This window comes from Eupeodes corollae, chromosome 1 (genome assembly GCF_945859685.1).
Source record: "Eupeodes corollae chromosome 1, idEupCoro1.1, whole genome shotgun sequence".
NCBI lineage: Eukaryota > Metazoa > Arthropoda > Insecta > Diptera > Syrphidae > Eupeodes > Eupeodes corollae.
In genome coordinates, this window is record NC_079147.1 from 58,864,730 (window position 1) to 58,886,144 (window position 21,415).

Genomic DNA, 21,415 nt, shown 5'->3' on the forward strand with positions numbered 1-21,415 from the left:
GGAAGACAACCTGATTTTCTTTTTACGTTAATGAATTTGTAATAACGCTATTGTTCAGAGATGAGGCAATTCTGATACTTATTAAGATGAAACTTGTTAAGCGATTGACATATAGTTGAAAAGAAAGAAAATGCTTGTTGGTATAGTTAATGTAATTTAGAGGCGTCTGGAATTTTAGATAAGTTGTCCATAACTTGTTTCTGTTTTCTTTTATGTCGCAGGATGCAGATAAAATACAGTGTTTATGTATTATGAAAATAACGCATTTGACAAGACAAGCCAAAAAAGAGTTGTAGATAAAGTGGTTTAAATTAATGATACGCTTCGTATTTAGATGACGAAAATCGGCTTTCCGAAAATTAAAGGTGGAAGAATTGTCAGGCATAATAGCTGGAATACTAACATCCAGACAGAAGAAGAAAGATAAAGGAGGGTGATACTGATACGGAAAGAATATTTGAATTTTCAGACACAGAATTAAATGGATCAGAGGAGAACTTATTGACGATGCCACTTATTTGGAACAAACGAAATTCGAGTAATATACTCGTATCTGTGAAAATTATTTCTTTTGCAGAAGATGGATAAGGGGGGATAAAACATGATTCATTCACTGATAGTGACCATGTTAAAACTGGTAGATTGAATTAATCGAAGACCATAAATTCATTATTGCATTTCATAATTGAATCGTTAAATTGTTGATACAACAAGGTTTTTAAACATATTTTTAGTTTAAATAAGCCAAAATTACAATTTATGCCATTAAACAGCAAATTAATAATAAAAACAAAAGTAACTCTATAATTTAACGTAATCGGACACTTAATATTTCATACTTCGTTACGTATCCTTTAGATTTAATCCTTTTCTCAAGACAAAGAGGTATTAAAGAGACAAGTTCTTTATATTCTTCAGGACGTATTTCTTGTCAATATTCTTGAAAGCCCGTATGAAGGTCCTAAATGTTTCTAAAGTTCTTTTGAGCAACTCGACGTCCCAGTTTATCTATTATATGCCCAATCATATTGCATTTAGATCAAGTGACTTTTTCTATGTTTTAAGCACAGTTTTAGAACAGTTATACAATTAATAACTAAATAATTTGGGTAGTTTTCCTGGAAGAAGATGATTTTGTCTTGTATCCCGAGTTTAGTGACACTGGACCATAGATAAATGTTGTTTTAAATTATTGATGTAAGAAATTTGATACATTTTGTCCTTCACAAAATATTAGTTCCGATCACGAGAACTTGCAACATGATCTCATACCTTGACCAATCCAACCATGGTGCTTTATAGTATCCCGAGTATGCTTATGAGAAAATTTTTTATTTGCTTTTCGTTATCCATACATTTTTCCATCTATGAACCTTATTTATAATATTGTTCCACATTACTCCAAGAAGACATATTACAGCCGATAGACGCCCAATGTTAATCTGCTAGGAAAATTATGACGACCATAAATTGGACGTAGCGCTCTTAACGCTGATTTCACTGACTCCGAATTTCGGGAGTAAATTTTAATAATTTCGACTCGTTGTTGGCTTGAATATCTTTTCATCATAAAATGGCGAACCTTAGTGAAGAAAAATGTCAAAAGAGCGGCTAGAAATATGACGTCGTTTGCAGTCCCTGTCGCTCTATTTTTGTAGCGTCTCTGTTTTAAAACTCTGAATGTTTATTAGCGAACATCCGACTGTCATTCCTATTTTTTAACTGATATTTTCGATGGCGATACTGCTTCTAATGGTTTCGTTGCTGACGTCTTTAATAGTGGTTTCTTTCGTTACTTCTAGCATAAAATTCTTAATAAAAAATTGTCTTCAACAGGGAGCGGTGAATTCGTTGATTCTCCTCGGCATTTACAATAGGTGGTCTGACAAAGGCAATTGTGTACGCCGACGATCTAATTGCGTACAGAACGGCCCGAAAGGTTGAGGTTATTAGAATTCTCCTGCAGCGTGATTTCGATAAGATTCAGCGATATTGCGAAGACTGGAAACTGAAAATAAATGTCCAGAAGTTGGAGACACGAGGGATACGTGCAAGAATTGGCGCAAGATGGTCATCGTTGATCTTTACGGGCAGCGATTAGCGAGCAAAATTGTAGTGAAGTACCTCGGTATCTGGTTACATCAGTATACTTATATTTTATCATAATTATATACGTTTAAAAACATCTTATGCATTTTTTTTGGAATATGGACATTTAATACTAATATTTATATAGGCTTTATTAATTCCCTGGCTTTTCGAGTTCTCTCGTATTCAACAGTTTGAATTCAAATTTAGTTCTTCAAACCCTCTCAACTGTATTTCGAAAATGATAGATTCGAAATTTTCCTACTGCCCACAAGATGGCATCTACTTCAATGTGCAAAACCCAAAAAATCACTCTCTTCAGATTAATTTACCCTTTCTCTCTGTAAAAATGCCAAACACTCAGAAATATTCCAAATAATGCAACAGTTTTTACCATGACTCACAGCCACAATAACAAAATACAAGAAAAACATCCTTATAGACACATAGATTGTATTCGTATTTAATTTTATATGCGAAAAAGCTACCCCCTCGCCCACAATATCATAAGCAAATTCCTTCTCACAATAAAACATTAACATTCCGTTCGGTTCTTTTCAAATAAACAATAAAAACCTCATTCTGAGAGAGAACATTAAATATTTTGACGTTTCACACGTCATTTAAGCCAAGGAGAGAATAATTATGTGATGGTTTCTCAAGAAGAAATCTCGCGGAGAATAAGAGAACTAAAAATATCACGTCATACGTCATGGTGTTCCTCAAACGAAGTTTTTTACACATTTAAATAATACGAAGGCACGAAGACATTTTCATGGTTCTATTAGTGAATTTATCGTGCTGGGAAATGTGTGAATTATTATTTATGTAAAGCATATGCGATTTCCCAATTTCAGCGCCTGCGCTTCCCCAGCAGAGCGAGCGGACTTGTATCATTCTCATGAGAAAATTCCAGCGATTTTGTTTTAATGGATGTAGGAGCTCATAGAGAATCTGGTCTCTCTCGTGTAGCTTTTACTTTGAACTTGTAACTGCGAACTGACATCGTAGCCCTTAAATTTTCCTGCTCTAATGCATACTCCTTTGTTGGTACATGCATACAACTGTACATTTGTGCGAGAGTATTAGTGTGAACTGCTGCTGACTTGATATTATTTTTTTCCGACTTTATTTTCTTGCTCCGTTCTCAACTTCTTCCTCTGGACTGTCAAAATTCTCGGCTTTGTTTTTGCTCCATACCGTGTTAACATCGTGCGCGTAAATTTTCCCAGAAATTTAATCGTTAATCGTTTGATATCAATTGAAAAAGTCTTCAAAGTCCTTCAATAAAGGACTCTCGAGGTAATAACATTTGAAAAAGTGCAAATTTGCATATAATAAGATGCGAAAAAGTCATGTCTTTGTGTGATTCTTGTGTCCTGCTGCGCCTCACAACTTATAGAGTGTGTATAGAAGAGTGTTTTGAAGGATTTCTTATATTATTGGTTTGATGATTTGTCGTGTTCGTCGTCTTCATCGTCGTTCGTCCTGTAAAATGTTTGTTCATGAAATTGCTGTCATTCTGAACGAGTTGATTCGTCTGTGGGTGTTTGTGTTACAGTGTTGGTCTTGTTCTTCTTCATCATCATCATCATCATCATCATCAACGTCATTAGATTGACAAAGAGAATTCGAATCCTTTGAATTCTTATGTTTCCAAATTTAATCTGAAACCCCAAAAGTCCATATTGTTTGATGGTGTTCTGTTCTGCGGGAATCCCACACGAATTCTGCGAAACATATTGTTTGCCAATTATTGTCGAAAATTAAATCCTGGGAATCAGATTTGTTCCACCTTTTTTTTCTTGTCCATTTCACCAATTCATTTCCTGGTCGTCCTTTCTTCATCCTGAAAAATGTTTGAAGCTCGATTTGTGTGAGTGTAAGTATTAATTTCCACTTCCCGCACCAACCAAACGAACCAACGAACCAAGAACCAACCAACCAACCAAACCAACAATACATTACCTTACCTAGCTAGCTGTAAAAAAGACGACCACTTGTTAGAGAAAAACAACCAATACATGCGCACCAAGCAGACGGCAAATCGGCATCGACAACCACATCGACTTCGAAACAACGACGACGGTATAACGGCAACGGTATAACAGCAACAGCAACAGCAACGGCAACGGTATACAACGACGACGACGAGTGTAATTCCATCCTCGTGGTTTTCCTTTTCTACTGTAATTGCGCGCTAGGTCGTTGATGGCTTTTCCGATGTTTAAAAAAGGGTGGGCACGGTGCGACGCGGTGGCGGGGTGTGAACTGTGTGCAAGGGGGTGTTTGACATTTCCACGTATTTTGTTTTGCTTTTACAACGTTTTTTTGTTTTTGCCTTTTCTCCTTGTATCCTTCAACACTATCTGCCACCACGGCGGCGGCGGTAGTAGCTGTATACATCGAGAAGAAGGATGGTAGGTAGGTGGTGAGTGGTGGCGGTAGCTGTGCATTTGCATTGACACTTTCAATATCCTGGCAAACCCTGTTGGCTGTCCTTTTATGTTTTTTTGATTGTGTGTTCGTTTTAATTCCTGATATCAACTCTGTGTGTGCATTATTTTGATTGTGAATTTTTGACACTCCAATGGAAACGGGGGAAGGTTGATGAAACCACCTTCTTTCGTCCTTCTTCCGCCCCACGCCACCACCCCACAATCCCACCCACATATCAACTAACTTTTGCATGGAAAATATTTCCAAGGATGATGTTGAAATAATAACCAACCACCCGCACACCGCTCCGCGCACCATATACCTACCCGCAGCATAAGAAAGGAAGACAAAGTTCGAGATGTCATGTCATCGTTATTGTCGTCCTGTTGAATGTGTCAAACCCCAAAACTACACCAACACTACAACACACTAACAAGCAACAAGCAAAATTGGTTTCAATAAAATTGGTATCCTTGATATGGTCTATCTGAAAGTTGTGTTTTTAATGATATATTCTACCCGTGCTCTAAGGAGTTTTGTATGTCTATGTATGTATGTTATTCTCTATGTTTGTACATATGTATATCAAAATAAGGACCATTGTGATTGTCCTTAAAATGTCTCTTCCTTTTGGTGATGAAAATCTTTAACTGGTTCAAATGTAAGAGATCCGTCATCAAGTCGTTTTATTTTATTTCTTTTGTCAGAGTATGGGGATGCATACATTCTGTGTGTATGTATGTGTGTTTATGTGTATGTGGTATATGATTCTTGATTCTGGGTCATATTTTCCGGTTTTGCTTCGTCCTTTCGTAGATTTTTATTTCTTTTTGTGTTTGTCTTCCGCTCTTGCTGAACTGATGCTTGGACTCAATGGAAATTCGTCCCTCCATTTCAATCTCATCTTTATCCTCCTATCTTATAGTCATCGTCATCATCGTCCTTCTCCTCATCATCGTCACAATGGTACATATAGCAACAGCAATAAGAAGAAGGAGAAAAAATAAACTATTTTACAAAAAATGGGCAACTAGCCAAAACCCTATATCTATGCCATAGATTATCCAAGAGAGTCCTTTTGGTCCTTTATTAATTTTTTCTCTCATTTTGTTTACTTCTTCTATTTGTTTTGCAGGATATATTCGTATTTGATTCATGAAAAATAATTATTTATTTTAACATTTTTTCATTTCAGTACACTTTAATAACGGTTAACTATAAAGTTGGCTTCAGCATTTGCAAGGAACGGTTTCAATAAAATAAAAATTAAAAAAAAAATAAAACTTGCAAACAAATAAAGTTTAACATATCATAACTGTATCAGTTACCGATATTTGATTTGCTCAATAAGGACATTTCTATAAATGTGGTGATTTGATTTGATTTGTTTTGAGTTTGTTGTTTTACGTTTGTATGTCGGTCGACTTAACTCTGTTTATATTTCGCGTGTTAAAGGGTCCTTTTCTTGTAACGTAAAGTAAATCGTGTAGAAGAGCAACACTCACTCGAACACTCACATCCACACATTGAACACCACCGACACCGACACAGACAAAAAACAAGGATCTGTTGACTGTGTAAATAAAAAGCTGGGACTCGTTACGTATACGTAATATTAACAAGGCGAGTTACATACATACATATATATGTAGGTTGACTTTTATGTGCTGAGTTGTCTCCACGTTGTCGTGTAATTTTTGTTTTATTTATTTTTATTTTTATTTATTTTATTTTTATGGTGGGATTTTTTTTCACTCTTCTGTCGTGTAAACGTGTTGTGCTTTTCATTTTTTTTAAATAATCTTAAAGAGGGTTTCTATAGAATTGACAATTGGTTTCGTGATACGCAGTTTTTTCGGTATTAAACGTGAAACTCAAAACAAAACAACAGCCTTGAACTTATATTTGGATTTTTGTTCTGTGTAATGATAGGGTAAGTATAATAATGCTAAGAAAATGTATTTTAAACCTATTTTCTTACCGATGTCAAACTTTTGATGTCTTAGACCAGTTCCACAAAAGAGTTCGTCTCAAAAACTGCAGTGCGGAATCATGAATTCGGCACCATTTTTAGCTAAGGAAAATTGTTGCCAGTTTTGACAAAAATTTTAAATTTGACATCTGACAGTTTAGGAATTTTATGAGCAATGTACGATTCTTATGCAACACATTTGAAAAAGGGGGAGAGTCATGACCCTCCCCCTGGGAGATAATTGTTTTGTTTTTTTTCGTAGGAATTCCCTTCAGTTCAAAACTAATTGTATTGAGTTAATGGATATTACCCCCATTATTTTTGAAATTATTTATTTTTTTTTTAAATGAAAACAAAATTTTTATTTTACTGCCTTAAACTTTGTTGTCAAAAGTACCACTTTTAACCACGAACCTAATATTGATCGGAAATTCAACCCTATTTCAAAAACACAACAAAAACTCATCAACTTTTAACCAATGGATAGTCCAAAGGGGAATAGGGCGATGTTCTCATATGAGCCATAAAGCTTATGCAGTTAAGTTGCATAAGTAAAGATTTGTTAGTAATTTAACGACATTCATCAAAAAGTGTTTTGCTGTCAAAAAGAACTAAAATTTTATAATTTGGAAAAACTTTAGATATGCTTTAAATAATTTTCATAAAATTTGTTTATAAGAAAAAGAGCAAATATATTCAAGTTCTTAAAAAGAAACATTAAATAAGAGATCGTTAATTTTTTATTATGTTGCCTTTAAATTCTTGAAACTAACCTTCAATTTCATCTTATTCTTTTGAGGCAAATCAATAGTAAATATTGAAGTGATTTTTATTTCGGACATATAGGAACTATACGGCAAGTATTGCATTCGTAAAAAAGATTACGATAGTAGAAAAGTCGAAAACAGTGAGCCCCCAATTCCTTCCATCTGTCTGTCTGTCCTGGCCCTAACAGCCTAAACCATTGTGCCGTATGAAATTAACGATTTCAGCCGATTAACTTAAGGCGTTTTTTTAATTTTTTAATACGAAAAATAACAGCAGTAGTTTAAAATCGAAAATTCGAATATTTTCAAAAACGAAATTGATTTTTTTAAAACTTCTTCTATTTTTTTTTTCTTACTTCGGCTTTTTTCCACAAGAAAAATATAATTTGTAATAGCTCCAAAAAGGTACGCCTCATAAAATCGTTATTTTGTTTTAAGTTTTCTCAAGAACTAATAAACCGATTTCAATAATCTTCTCTTTCAATGCAAGCTCCTGTCGACTTTAAAATTGATGATGATTTTTGGTGATTAAAAATGTCATTATTTAGTTTAAAAAAAATAATATTTTTATTGAAGTTATTATAATGGGTCCGATTTGCTAAAATGATAATTATAACATTTCTCGACATTTCAAGGTCCCTAGAGTTGAAATAAAAGAATTTTAAGGAGATGTCTGTGTGTACTTGTCTACGTCCGCCACGTTTTTTGTCGTCTATAGCTCAAGAATCAGAAGAAATATCGACTTCAAACAAATTGTGTTAAACAGATAATAATGCAGAAAGATGCAGAGACCTCGAAAATTTTACGAATAAAAATGATTAATCTGCAAAAGAATTTTGTGCAAGAAAAAATAACGTTTTTAACATCTGGTAAAATTTGGTAGAAAAATTGAATTGATCCTTTTTTTTATAAAAAAATAAAAACCTAAAAATTAACAACTCAAAGTTGGTAAAAATTGAATTTCGACTAAAATATCTTTTCAAAAATTTGATATATTGGCTTTAATTTACTTTTATCTTTCAAAAAATATTGTTGTCAACATACAGTAAAATTTTGAAAAAAAATCGGATTGACAGTTTTTGTACAAAAAATTAAAAACCTAAAAAAAATTTAACAAAAGTTTATAAAAATTGATTTTCGACTCAAATATCTTTTCAAAAATTTGAAATATTGGTTTCAAACTTATTTTATTTCACAGAAAATATTTTTTTCGATTTTCAGTAATTTTTTTTATAAAAATCCAACAATCCGTTTTTTCATAAAAAATAAAATCAACAATAAATAGTACGCAAATTTGGTAAAAATTGATACGAGTACATATAGACAAAGTTTTAAGCAAGACAAATCGACAGACGGGATGGCCTCTTTTTGATTATTGTAGTACCATTACAATTTTGAAATGTTGATGAATCAGGAATCTGGGAAATAAGCATTTCAAAGGCTTCTTTGTAAAACTGCTTGGATTGTTTAACAGGAAAAGATCTTAAACTGGTTATTTGAGGATCTGAACTTAAAAGCAACCTACACATAGATATATATATAAGAATTATATATTATTTTCCACTTCTAATAAAGTTTTTAAAAACCTTGCAAAATTTAAAATGCCTTTTCCGTTCTTCTGCTGCTTCTCCGGATAGCTGCCCAATAGGTAAAAGAGCGTTTTGAATAATTTCCGGTCCATGTATTAGAATCTTGTACTTAGTTGGAGTCATGGTCAAGTCAAGCTTAACATACAACTTTGCAGTATCAAAAGCAAATGCTTCAAAATTTGAAGCATCTATTTTAAATCAGCTTGAAAGAACTTCAAATATGTTTTTTAATCAAACTATGAGTTGCAAATTGACACCAGTGCTATCATTAGTATTCTTAAGACCAGGTTTGGGTACATTAACGATGAATCCGAGTTTTTTTCTTCAAGAATATTTTTTTGCTGAAAGAGTTCTTAGCTGCCATTTCTTCAACCGAATCTTGTAAGCAAGATGAAGCATGCTTTCAAAAAACCGTATCCTCGCATTCTTTTCTTCTAGAAAGATCATTACAATCTTTTGAAGTAAGTCCAATAATATCACAATTCATTGTAGATTTTGTGTTAGTTCCCGCGTTGCACGCTTTTACATCGACCATTGTAAAAGCTTACGTGTGTTTTACTTCCAATGCTCTATCGCCTTCTTTTTTGTTCAATCTGCTTTTCTTGGAATCAATATCAGTTATTTCACTTTGCGTAATATCAAGAGATTCTTTTACAAAGCTAATTTTTATTGGACAGCAATATCGTGGCGATGGATTCTGCCAAATAATTTTGTTCTTTAAACTACAAAACAAAAGATATTAGCATCCGAACCAAAACTGCTTTCAAATTTTTGCTTGAATTGCTTTTGTTGCAAACCATCACATTCCTATTTTGATACAAGTTCTGAGGGCCTGCACTCGTTTTAATTTAATGTTGCTGGTACCTCATCCAAATATAACAATAAGCGTTCAGCTGTATGGTTTAATAGATTTGGCAAGTTAAATCTACTTTTTAAAGTGAATTTGGTCTTGGTGTTCTAGGAATAAGATTCAAACACGAATTTCAAGGAATATAAATGTCCCAAAAACAGAAAAAGTGACACTTTTGTTAAACTAATGGCTTATTGAAAAACACAATGCACGTTTCTTAACTATTAATATAAAAGCTTTGAATCTCTTGAGAACTGAAGTGGAAAGAGATTCTGAAACCTTTAATTTGTGAGTGACACAAAAAAGTTTCTTCCCAACTTATTTGTTGTTTACCTTAATTTGTTTTTATATTATATTCAGAGAAATTATGTACTTGAATCCACCTTTTTCCTTAAATTCAAGAACCAAAAATTTTTCTCTCTACAATTTGTAAGTTTTGTTGACTCCTTTAAGATCAAAATATTTTCTAGCATCTACGAGTAAACAGAGTGAGTGAAGTTAGCCCCCCTTTTTTTGATTTTCCAACTTTGGAAAGTTGTTAAAGGTTGTTCCCGGTTTGTTCCGCATTGTTCCAAAGTTTTTTTGAAAAATACCCAAAAATGAGAGTTTAAGACCACAAAAACTGTTTTTTACCTAGCCCCCCTTTTTCGAAAATCGATTTTTTGAAAATTGTTCAAGGTAAAAAATTCGTAAATGTACTTTAACTTGCCATCGACCTCAACAATGTTAGCATTTAACGCAATATTCTGGGAAGAATTTTACTCAAAGGCCTTGGAGCAATTCTTCTCATAAAGAACAATTGACTCAGCAATTGAAGATGCAATAACATCCATTTTGATATTGCTTTGTTGTTTGGCTCTAAAATCAGTTTGAATTGGAACACCCACATTACTCTTAAAAAGCTTAAGCATCTTTATCTATTAAAGATTTTAAAATTAAAACTCTTACGCATAATTTGTTTTCTATGCGCAAGGTCTAGCTTGATAAACTGTGCCAACTTAAGCCAATCACTTCCGTTCAAGATTGATATTATTTCGTTTTGCTCCAAGGTATTTTGTTAAAAAAAGCTCCAAGTCGTTACGATAAAAAAAATAAATTGTGTGGCGCAACAGTCCGTTGAGAACTATGGCCTAGTGACTTACGACTCTCAACCATTCCTGTGTGAGAGTACTGTTGTCTGGGACGGAAGTTTCAAGCCGAATCCGAACGGCAAATTTGAGAAAGCACTTTTCATAAGAAGAATTATCGTAACGATGCGTTATGAAATTTAGAGTCAATAGTTCTCCTCTTGCCAGAAAATCATAGGTGTCCGTTTTGAAATTATATTTGAAGTAATTGATTTCTCCTAAATCTTACAGATGATTTGACTCTCTAAGGAGTGAATTCCATGCCTTGTCGACGTAAATAAGTAAGGTTTCAAATCAAGCTCAAACATTTCAGCTAATTTTATCCGATCTTCAAACCACGAAGTTTTAGATTTTAGTATGGAGACTGCAATTCTTCTAGGTTTTTTTCAATGTTGCTGAACATGTGTTTAACAATTTAGTTAAAATAAAGTTTTAGAGATGAAAGATACAAATTCCGTTTTCAATTAGGACCATCTAGTTATAAGTTGCGTTTGGCATACGAAATTGAAGTTGTAAGAAGTCCCCCAGGAGTTTTATTCGGAAGTTGCGAGAAATACTAGAAATTTTAAGCTGTATGAGAGACTTTTGTTTCCACAAACATTGTGCCCCAATCGCATTTTTCAACGCAGATGGTTTCTTTTAAAGCTGTTTTTCTATATTAAGATTGCTTGTAATAGTGAAAAAGTGAAAAGTACTGCTCTTCTTTTACTGTTTCAATAGTGTCCTCCCCAAAAACCCATAACTTATTTGCACTCAAGTACCCTGTTCCTATTCGAAAAAACCATTGCTATTGATTTATTTATTATTTTATTTATAAATTGCACCCTTGTTTAAGTCCTACCAAGGCAATGAATCAATGAGATAGGTTTTGTCCATCCCAAGCTGCTTAAAGTGTTCGATTATATATGCCTTCAATTATCGTCCCGAATTTAAGAAACATTCCATCCCAAAAAAAGCTTAAAGATGACCGCGTACGGAATCAAAAGCAGCTCGAAATTCTATGAAAAAAGCGCAGAGCTTTTTCAGTCTATGTAAATATGTATCTGCAATATTGGTCAGACTGAATATATAGTCTGCAATGGAGTAACTCTTTCAGAATCCAATTTGAAATTCGCTAAGAGGATAATTATTCTCGATCCATATGGTGAGACGACTTCTCAGGATTTAAATGAACATTTTGAGTGCTGTGTTGAGAAATGCAATTCCGTGGTAGTTTTCTAGATACTTTCGATCTTGTTCTTTAAATATAGGGTACATTATTGATTTTCGAAATGGCTCAGGGTATTCGCTGAGCTGAATATGTCTTATTGAAAAATCTGATATTAAGCTTTCTTAGGCAAAGATCTGAGAGTGTATTAAATAAACAAGATATTTCAATTGCGAATTTTTAAGGAAATTAATAGGAATTTCTTATTGTGAGCCGCATTCCAACCTCTTTCCAAATATGTTCTCTTGCGATAAAAATACGTTCAGTGCGATGGATATGTCTCAGGAATTTCACTTTTTCTAATAAAAATATCTGCCTATCGTTACCTCTTTCATCAGAACCAATGTTTTCGTAGAGCTAACATAACACATTGAAAATTTCTCGAATTAAAAAGAAATCATCTCCATACGTAAAAAAAAGCTTATTTACAGTGAGGTACATCAACTCAACTCCAAGAAAACTCTTACACGCTTATCAAACAACTTCCATAATAATTATCCTTGGTGAAGAAACTTCAACTGCAAAAGATTCCTTTCGAGTACGAGTTTGTATGAAAAAAAGAATTCTTGACTACAGAAGGGAAAACTACGTTGAGCATGATTTTATTTTGCACCCTCTTTCCCATCACCTTGTTGCCCAAACCCATCCCTCTCACTATTTTACTATTCCCTACCATTTTTACAGTACTTGTTTGATTTGAAAACCTTTCTAGAAGGTAAAGTGCCTTTACCAACCTAGAAGATGATGATGATGCTTTGCTATACTGCAATAAGGTTAAATATGAAAGAGAAAACCAAGTTTTTCCTTCGCTTGTTACATGGACTATGTTTTATATGTATGTGTAAACGAAACTCAAAAGGATAATAAAATACACGCATATCTACTGCTGTACAGTGTGTGTTTGTATTTTGTAAAGGTATCCTATCAGAATTTCAACTGAATTATTCACAATTTTGTTTGTTCTTTTCTTGTGGCAAGTCACAGCTTCAGAATGAAGGACATCAAAAGGACTAAGGATCCTTCTGAGCGACCAACCACTTGAGTTTCTGTTTTGGGTATGTTCCTATATCTAACTTATGTGCATTACTTTTTCATCAATGTGGCAACAAAGGTCCACATACGAGTAAACTTAATATGTCTAGTATGGAGCAAGTCCAATATTTTGGAAACTATTCAAACACAATGTGTAAGATGAACAGCTTTTGAATACAAAACTAACAATATTCCAAAAAAAACTTGTAAGGAATTGAAAAAGGGTATTTTATAACTTTTTAAAGAAGAATTCTTAATGATCAATTTAACACTTTCTAAAGCAATTAATAAGAAAATGAAATGGGAAAAACAAGTGACACTTTCAAGACCTCTTGAAAAAATGAAAAGTAATTTATTTTATATCAAGATAGTAAAGTGAAATAGAATTGATGTTACCAAAGCTATCAAGCAGACGACAAAATTAGTATTTTTTAAAAATGTTTAATGAATATTTGTCAAAGAAGAACTTTTGTATTGCAGTGTTCCTTCGATAAGACGTTACTTAGTCTGGCCGAATCTTTTATATCTTCAATCAATCGACAATATTCTCTCCAACTTTGTTTTTTGGCGGCTTCTATAGCCAGTTTATAAACTTAAAGGGGTCTTAATTTTGTTGGTAAAAATCTTGTTTGTGGCAGATATTTGAAGATCGTTCTGGTCATTTTCCTTAGAGCAGAAAGGTCTTCGTTCCACTTGGGAGGGAATTTGTACGACTGATGCTTCAAAGATTTAAACCCTGGATTCCAGACCTTTTACAGATTATATAAGATTAATAATGTTGTCTAGTTTTAACTTAATTATTTGGTTTTCTATAAATGGAGAATTTTTAGACTCAAAACTTATTTTGAAGGGAATCTATTTGGGAGCCGAAAAATAGTTTACAAAGGAGATTCTGCTATTTTATGCCAATACTTAACTTTTCTTACCAGGATGCTAAACAATGACTGTCGGTCGTGGCCGGAGCAGGCAGACGCCAAATGTAGTCCAGTTGTATTTCTGTCAACAGATCTAAAAACTGTCAGATTGGAAGTGCTAAGGTTGGGGCACTTAAATGCTTTTAAGTGTTTTTTAAGTAAAATACAAGTTCTAGGATTACCTTGGTTTTATTTGGGATTTTATAGATAATCTCATTTTGTTTATCTGTAAAGCCTCGCACTTTGAGGCCATTAACCTTTATAAAGCTGATGTCAATATTTTCCTCCTTTAGGAATACTCTTAAATTTTACAAAGCACACTTGGACAACATTCAGCGTGTTTTTAATTTCCAGTGGAACTTGTGCAACTAGGATCCACCGTTTCTTAGACAAAATGGTCATTGCCTTTGTCGACCTCTGGTCTCTGGCTTTTCAGAGTTGCAATCATAATATTCTGTAGTACCCGTTGCATCATGGTATGTGCTTTGGACCGTCATGCCAGATCTCTTCGGTTCAATTTGTGCCTGTGCCATGTTAAGTTTTTTTACGGGTATTGCCTCTTGCGAGAAATTGACGAATTCACCGAGAGTAATTTTTGTCATGAAAAGTGCTTCCCCAAATTATCCGTTCGAATTGGGCTTAAAACTTTAGGTCCCCTCCATCCCTCAAAAAAATCACTCGCACACATTATTGGTTGAGAGTTGTAAATCACTAGGCGCCAGTTCTCAACAAACTGTTGCGCCACCTAATTTTATAAATTTAGTCTTGAGACTTTTCAGGAGACCGTTTGCTTTATTCGGTTTTCCGGAGAAGTTAAGAGGCACTGCTCTTCTGCAGCTCTTGATAAAAACCTCATCTCGAGTGTGCGCTTTTGCCACTCTGAGAAATGGTACAATAATTGTTGGTTTGTCTGACCGTGAAGCTCACTTTTATTCTCAGCGGAAAGGGGCTCTTCCTGCGGTCTATTGCACTTAATGGCCTTTTATTGAGTGTGCAAATGGTTATTGTACTCGTCGATAAATTTTTGGAACTTTATTTTGTCTTTTCATGAATAGTTCCGGCCGCTTCATTTTTTATTTTTTTTTTCAAGAATGGAAATGCTTCTATTAAACTGGTTAATAAGAAAAATGCCTGATGACTTTTTATATCCCCGAGTAGCACTGCTATGGCTGGCTTTGCTACCGAGGGTTTGGCTTGTACAGGAACCACAGGAGGAGCACTTACAGTCTCCAAGGTGGAGTCCAAAAGTTCATTATCAAAGTCGGTGCATGGTCCGAAGATTGTATATGCAAACAATTCATCCTGACCTTAGCTGGTCCCCATCTTGACGAGTCTCAAGACATCTATCGTGATCATTATCGCCCAGCACCCACGAGGCTGGTTTGATGCCAATCTTTTTGCCGGTCATTTTCCCATTGTTGAAAAACTTATTCTACAAGAAAAGAAAAAGAACAAAAATGTTATTTTCCATCCCAGATTTTAATTACGGGTGAAGGACAAAGTCTTGTTTCAAAATTTGGGAACTTGTGGTCTGACTAGATCTGAAATTAACTTACTTGGTGATACTTCTAACCTGGCAGAGCTTGTTTATAGAGCTGACTCAAATTTAATCACCACGTAACTTTGTGAATAAGTAAAACCTGCCTAGGAGAAACAGCAAAATGTCATGTATGTACTTTCATAAGCTAATGTGCGCTTGCACTTTAAAGAATCCTGTATATTCGTTAATAGAGAGGATGAGCAGAAAAGGGCCGAGATGGCTACCCTGGGGAACACCAGATCGATTGACCAGCAAAAGGTTCTGAATGTGAATTACAATTTTAAAATTTTAAAACATTTCGGAATGTAAGAAAGTTTTCTCGCCCTTATTACCGTTCTTGAATATTGGTGTAAAATTGACTTCTTCCATATAATACAAAATTTTCCTGTCTTTTAAGAAAATTTGAATTTGAACATGAAGGATTTATACACATTTTTTAAAACATGGGCGGAATACCGGCCGAACACAGTCATCATCAAACACGGACATCATTTTAAATGAAGATTTCGCAAGATAAAGTTTTTAACAGTGAGATTGTAATTATGTGTACAAGTTTGGAACTCATTGTAGGAAAATCACCTACATCCTATCTTCTTTAACACAAATTTCAAAATTTTACATAATTACTATAAAACATTGCATATTTAGCTCCAGTATTAATCATAATCCATCAACTCTTACACATCCATTAAAATAATGCATATTTTTGAGCTGATATTTCAAGTTTTAATTGAAAGAAAATATAAAGGTGTCAAAAAGGTCATCCAAACGTTGCATGTTCTTAGGCTGCTTTTGCAAAATTGAAAGAAAAAACAATGGTGTCAAAATAGACGAATTAAGCAACGTTTCGTCGTTGGAAAAGTAAAGGGACATTGGTCAAACTGTATATTTTATTCAATTATATTAAATTTAATATTTAAATTTCTTGTAGAAAAAAAATATCTATTTTTAAAACCATTACCTTAAAAATTCTCAACGAAGCAATTTATTTCTAAAATGTTCGATGAATTTGAGTAAATAAAATAAAATACGCATTTTAAAATTTAAACTAAATTTTGGCTTTTTTCACTTTGCTTTTACAGCGATCAACTGTGATATCAATTCTGTGAAACAGCTATTTGTTTTTAGAACCGTTACGAAAATTCAGCCATAAACCACAGGTTACCAAAAAGGCTATCGTATGAATGTTATGTTTTTTACAAGAGGCTGTCAAACTTATGATTGTGACATTACAATTTCCATGTTAAGCCATATACCATAAAATATTATATATTCTTTGAAGGGGAATCCTAAAAAAGAGCGAACGCCGACCCCTGACTTACTATTTAAATGAAACAGGCTTTTAAGTTTTAATGATCTATATTTTAATTGACTATTCTCTGTCAAGTCCAAATTAATACTGACTGAACTAACTGAATCAAAGCCATATCTAAACCTAATTCATAAAACTACCTTAACCCTGGTTCCCATATGCGTTAGCATAATTGGAGTTGCGCGTGTTGTTCAATGCGCGCGTGAAATGCATCCGGTTCAAATGCAACGAAGCAGATTTGGTCACCTGTGGGAAATTATTCGATGTACAGGTCATAGGCACAGGTTTCAGGTTAACGTTAGATGCGTTGTGTTAACTTTCACTTTACATATTTGATGTGATGCATATTGACATTTCCCTATTATTTAACAACAAACTTTAGATATGCACGTGGAATGTAAGGTCCCGTTCTTGAGCTACATATAGGTGCATCAACGAGCACCTTATGACCATCCGCATCAAGGCTGAATTCGGCATCATTAGCCTGATATGCGAGCACGCCTCTACAGAAGAGAAGGATGACAACACCATACATATGTTCTTCGAGCTCCTAGACAAAACATATGAGCAGTGTCCTTGTTCTTGGCGATTTTAATGCGAATCTAGAAAGGCAATATATCTTTGGTGGAATAATCGATATAAACAGCCTGCATGACAACACTTCCGACAAGAATTCTTGCTCATTGATTTTTCTGCGGGGTGAAACGTCATAACCAGTATGCGTTTTCCACACCTCAACATCCACAAAGGAACTTGGAGTTCACCAGATCAATCTACAGTCAAACAGATTGACCATATTGCGATCGACGCCAGACACGCTTCCAGCATTATGGATGTCCGAACTTTCCGAGGAGCTAACATCGACTCGGACCACTACCTCGTTGTAGCCAAGGTAGCACTTCGGATTTCCAGATCCAAGGCAAAACAGGGAGGTGCTGGGATAAGGTACAACGTCGATCGGCTACAATCGCCAGAGATCGCCAAATCCTTTTCCGACCGAGTTACAAGTAACCTCTCTCGATGTTCTCTGCCGCCAAAAAAATGTATCAAAAATCAGTGGCAACATTGACAAGATGCAATCAGAGAAACCGCCTCTGATGTGCTGGGTTTGGTGAGGAATGTCGGCAGGCAAATGCAGCCAAACAACAGGCACGCAAAGCGCCGCTGCATAAAAAGACTAGAGCTGCTCAAGAGCTCTATGAGCAGACGAGGCGAGATGAACGCCGACTTCTCAGAAGGAAAAAGAGAAGGGAATGAGAAGCGTGCGGTCGAAGATGTTGAGAGGTTTAAAAGCAGGAATGAAGTTCGAAAGTTTTATGAACAGGTGAAACGAAATTCCCAGGTACATAAACCTAGAACCGAAGGCTGCAAAGTCGAAAGTGAAAACATCATCAGATGGTATAACGGCGACAACGAAGTGAATTCCGCTGTCAGGCAGGATGATCCATTCAACATAGACAACGACAGCCAACAATCCCGTCCCCTCGACTTAGATGAAGTAAGGATTGCCATATGTAAGATTAAGTCTAACAGAGCCGCTGGTGCAGATGGCTTGAATGCCGAGCTCTTCAAGCAGCTGGATTTAATTTGATTAAGCGCATGCACCAACTTATCAGTAAGATATGGTCGATAGAAAGCATGTCAAATGAATGGAACCACAGTATTGTTTGTGATTATGAAAAAAAAAACCTCTAAACTGCGCTAACTATAGATATATAGCATCAGTTTTCTTAACATAGCTTACTAAATCTTCTCTGCCGTAATATGTAAACGTCTAAAGCCCATCATCAACAACCTGATAGGTCCTTATCAGTGTCGTTTTAGACCAGAAAAGTTCACAGTCGATCAAATATACACATTACGGCAGATCCTGGAAAAACCCAAGAAGACTAAATCGACACCCAACATCTTTTAATCGATTTCAAGGCCGCATATGACAGTATCTACAGGGACGAGCTGTATAGAACCATGTCTAGTTTTGGCATCCCTGCCAAACTCGTCCGTTTGTGCAGGATGACCATGGAGAATTCAAGCTGCTTCATAAAGGTTTTAAACAACTTAACAGAACCTTTTAATTTCAAAAAAGTTTTAAGGCAAGATGAAGCGCTGTCATGCGATTTTTTTAACATCGTACTTGAAAGAATAGTGCAGAGCTCATACGTCCACACTAGAGGCACTATCTTTCAAAAGTCTGTTCAATTACTAGCATATGCTGATGACATTGACATAATTGGAAGAACTCAGCCTGATAACAATGGGGCTTTTGTGTGTATTGAGGAAGAGGCGGCAAAAATATGGTTAACATTTAATGAGGGCAAAACGAAGTATATGCTGTCGTCAAGAAAGGACTTAAAACACCGACGTCTCGGTCAAAACGTCACCATCAACAGACTTAACTTTAAGGTAGTTAAGGAGTTCATTTACCAATTCTCTTCTATAAACGCAGAAAACAACACCAGCGCTGAAATGAAACGAAAAATAACTCTTGCTAACCGCTGTTTCTTTGGGCTAACAAATCAAGTGGGTAGCAAAGTCCTCTCGAGGGACCAAAGAGTCGCTATATAAGACCTTCATCAACCCCGTCTTGTTATACGGTGCAGAAGAATTGACTTTGACAAAAGCGGATGAAAGCACCTTAGATCGTTTCGAAAGAAAAGTCCTTAGCTTTATCTACTGTCCCGTATGCATAGAAGGTGAGTAGAGGAAAAGATGGAACAACGAGCTAAACGGGCCGTACAGCTACGTGTAGACTTAGCCAGAAGGGTAAATGTGCAACGACTTCGATGGCTGGGTGACGTAAAGGGCGTGAAAAGCAATGTTTCCGCCCGCAAAATCAACATCCACAGGAAATCGCAGTAGAGGAAGACCGCGGATCAGGTTCCGCGCAAAAGTGGAAAAAAAGAAAGAAAAGAAAAACCTTTCAAGACTAATTACATGTTTTTTTGTTGTTGTCCATATTCCTTATCTTGTCGAATACTAGTCTCCTAGGTTTTGGCTATTTTGTATCGTGTAGCAATAAGTTCTTCGAAACCGGAGATATTCAAACTTGTCTCAAGTATATGCAAAATCTCAGCTCTTGGAACTGTTTGTAATACATTTAGAATGAAATGTTAAGAATTTGTTATATCAAAATTGTTTTGTTTCCGCGACAATTTTGTCCTTTACGTATTTATAAAGCTTTAGATGTTAACTACAGGAAGTATCGAAATATGCATGAATATTGCACAATTTAACTTAATTGTGTTAGTGGTTTAGAAGAACCTTTAAATGTTAATAAAAAAAACACATCAAAGAATTAATTTTAAGCTTAAGAAAATCTATCACTTAGATTACTATTCCATACTATGTACGGATGTATACGGTACGCCAACGTCTTACTTAATATTTCTCTTGTGGAAGTCAATGGCGTAACGGACAAATTATTTTTAAAAATTGTTTTTGGAATCGTTATGTGACTTTATAACTCAATAAAATAGTTTTTTCAGATTTTAAAAAAGTTTTCTTTCGCGACATTTTCTTAACGGCGCCCAGTGAAAATACGGATGTACGTGCTTGCGACGTATTAATTGGATCTTCATATTTTAATATCATAATTTAAGCCATAACATAAAGACTATTATATTTCTTCTTCCCAATTCGATATCTTAATATTTATTAATATTTTAATGACATTCCTTCAAAGGGGCCATTATATTCCAATTGCAATGTGTCGCGTCTCTCAGATTAAATCAATCAACTATACGCATTATGTTATTACGAGTATACATATCTTCCTTCTACAAACCACTTATCAAACTGCCATTTATATCTCCTATAAACCTACGCTGCTGCTTGCTAGGCCAAAAGCCAAAGTATAATCAAACGTTTCAATTCCACATGAAGTCTATAACAATGTATCACTATCCAAGTTGGAGTTGGAGGCTTTTCTAATTAACAGTGTGCACAATGTGCTTGTGCTGTGCACGTGATGATTCATTGAACGTTATGTATCCATATCCATTGAAACCCGGAATCTATCGTTTAATTGGTACCGCGCCACGCCACGCCACGCCATCCATGCCACGCCATCGTCATTGTAATGGCCTAGCAATTTGCATTCGCAATGTCTACAACAAACGCTCGCATAAGCAAAACACTATAACTCAATTTCTTGGCCAAAGAAGAATGTTGTTAGCTCATCTCCAGCACCTAACCTAGCACCCAGCAAGCACACAGAATTAGTCACCCCTTCCAAACAATGGGCAACTATAGGAATAGGTTAATTAAGCGTTTAGTGCACTCTTGCAACAATGGGTGACGGTGAATTGTTGCGAAATTACTATTCACCACACCATACCTCTGCCGAACTAAGCCGAGAATGATTCTCGCTAATTTAGTCAAACCATTTGCAGTGCCGCCCGCTGCACCGCCACCAAACAAACGGATAATATCGCTTTTGCTATGTAGCAGTAGTCGTCGTCGTTAAAAACCACACCGTCATTACATGATGGGTTGCGATCAAACGTCACCGATGCCACTGGGGCAATGGTAACGCGGCGTCGGCGGCTCTGCCATGCCCTGCGCTGCACTGTGTGTAAT

At 35.2% G+C, this 21,415-nt stretch overlaps 1 protein-coding gene across 2 annotated transcripts in view; it reads left to right on the top strand.

Annotated features, from left to right (window-relative positions):
- The first annotated feature begins 3,270 nt into the window (after nt 1-3,270).
- LOC129940273 (polypyrimidine tract-binding protein 3) overlaps nt 3,271-21,415 on the top strand; it is a 768,555-nt gene continuing 750,410 nt past the window's right edge. Inside the window, exons 1-2 of one of the 2 annotated variants that reach the window (XM_056049404.1) lie at nt 3,271-3,390; nt 5,723-6,460. In XM_056049404.1, the coding sequence (XP_055905379.1) occupies nt 6,453-6,460 (8 nt within the window). In that variant the 5' untranslated portion in view covers nt 3,271-3,390; nt 5,723-6,452. The remainder of the gene's footprint in view (nt 3,391-5,722; nt 6,461-21,415) is intronic. The other variant, XM_056049544.1, reaches the window with a different exon arrangement.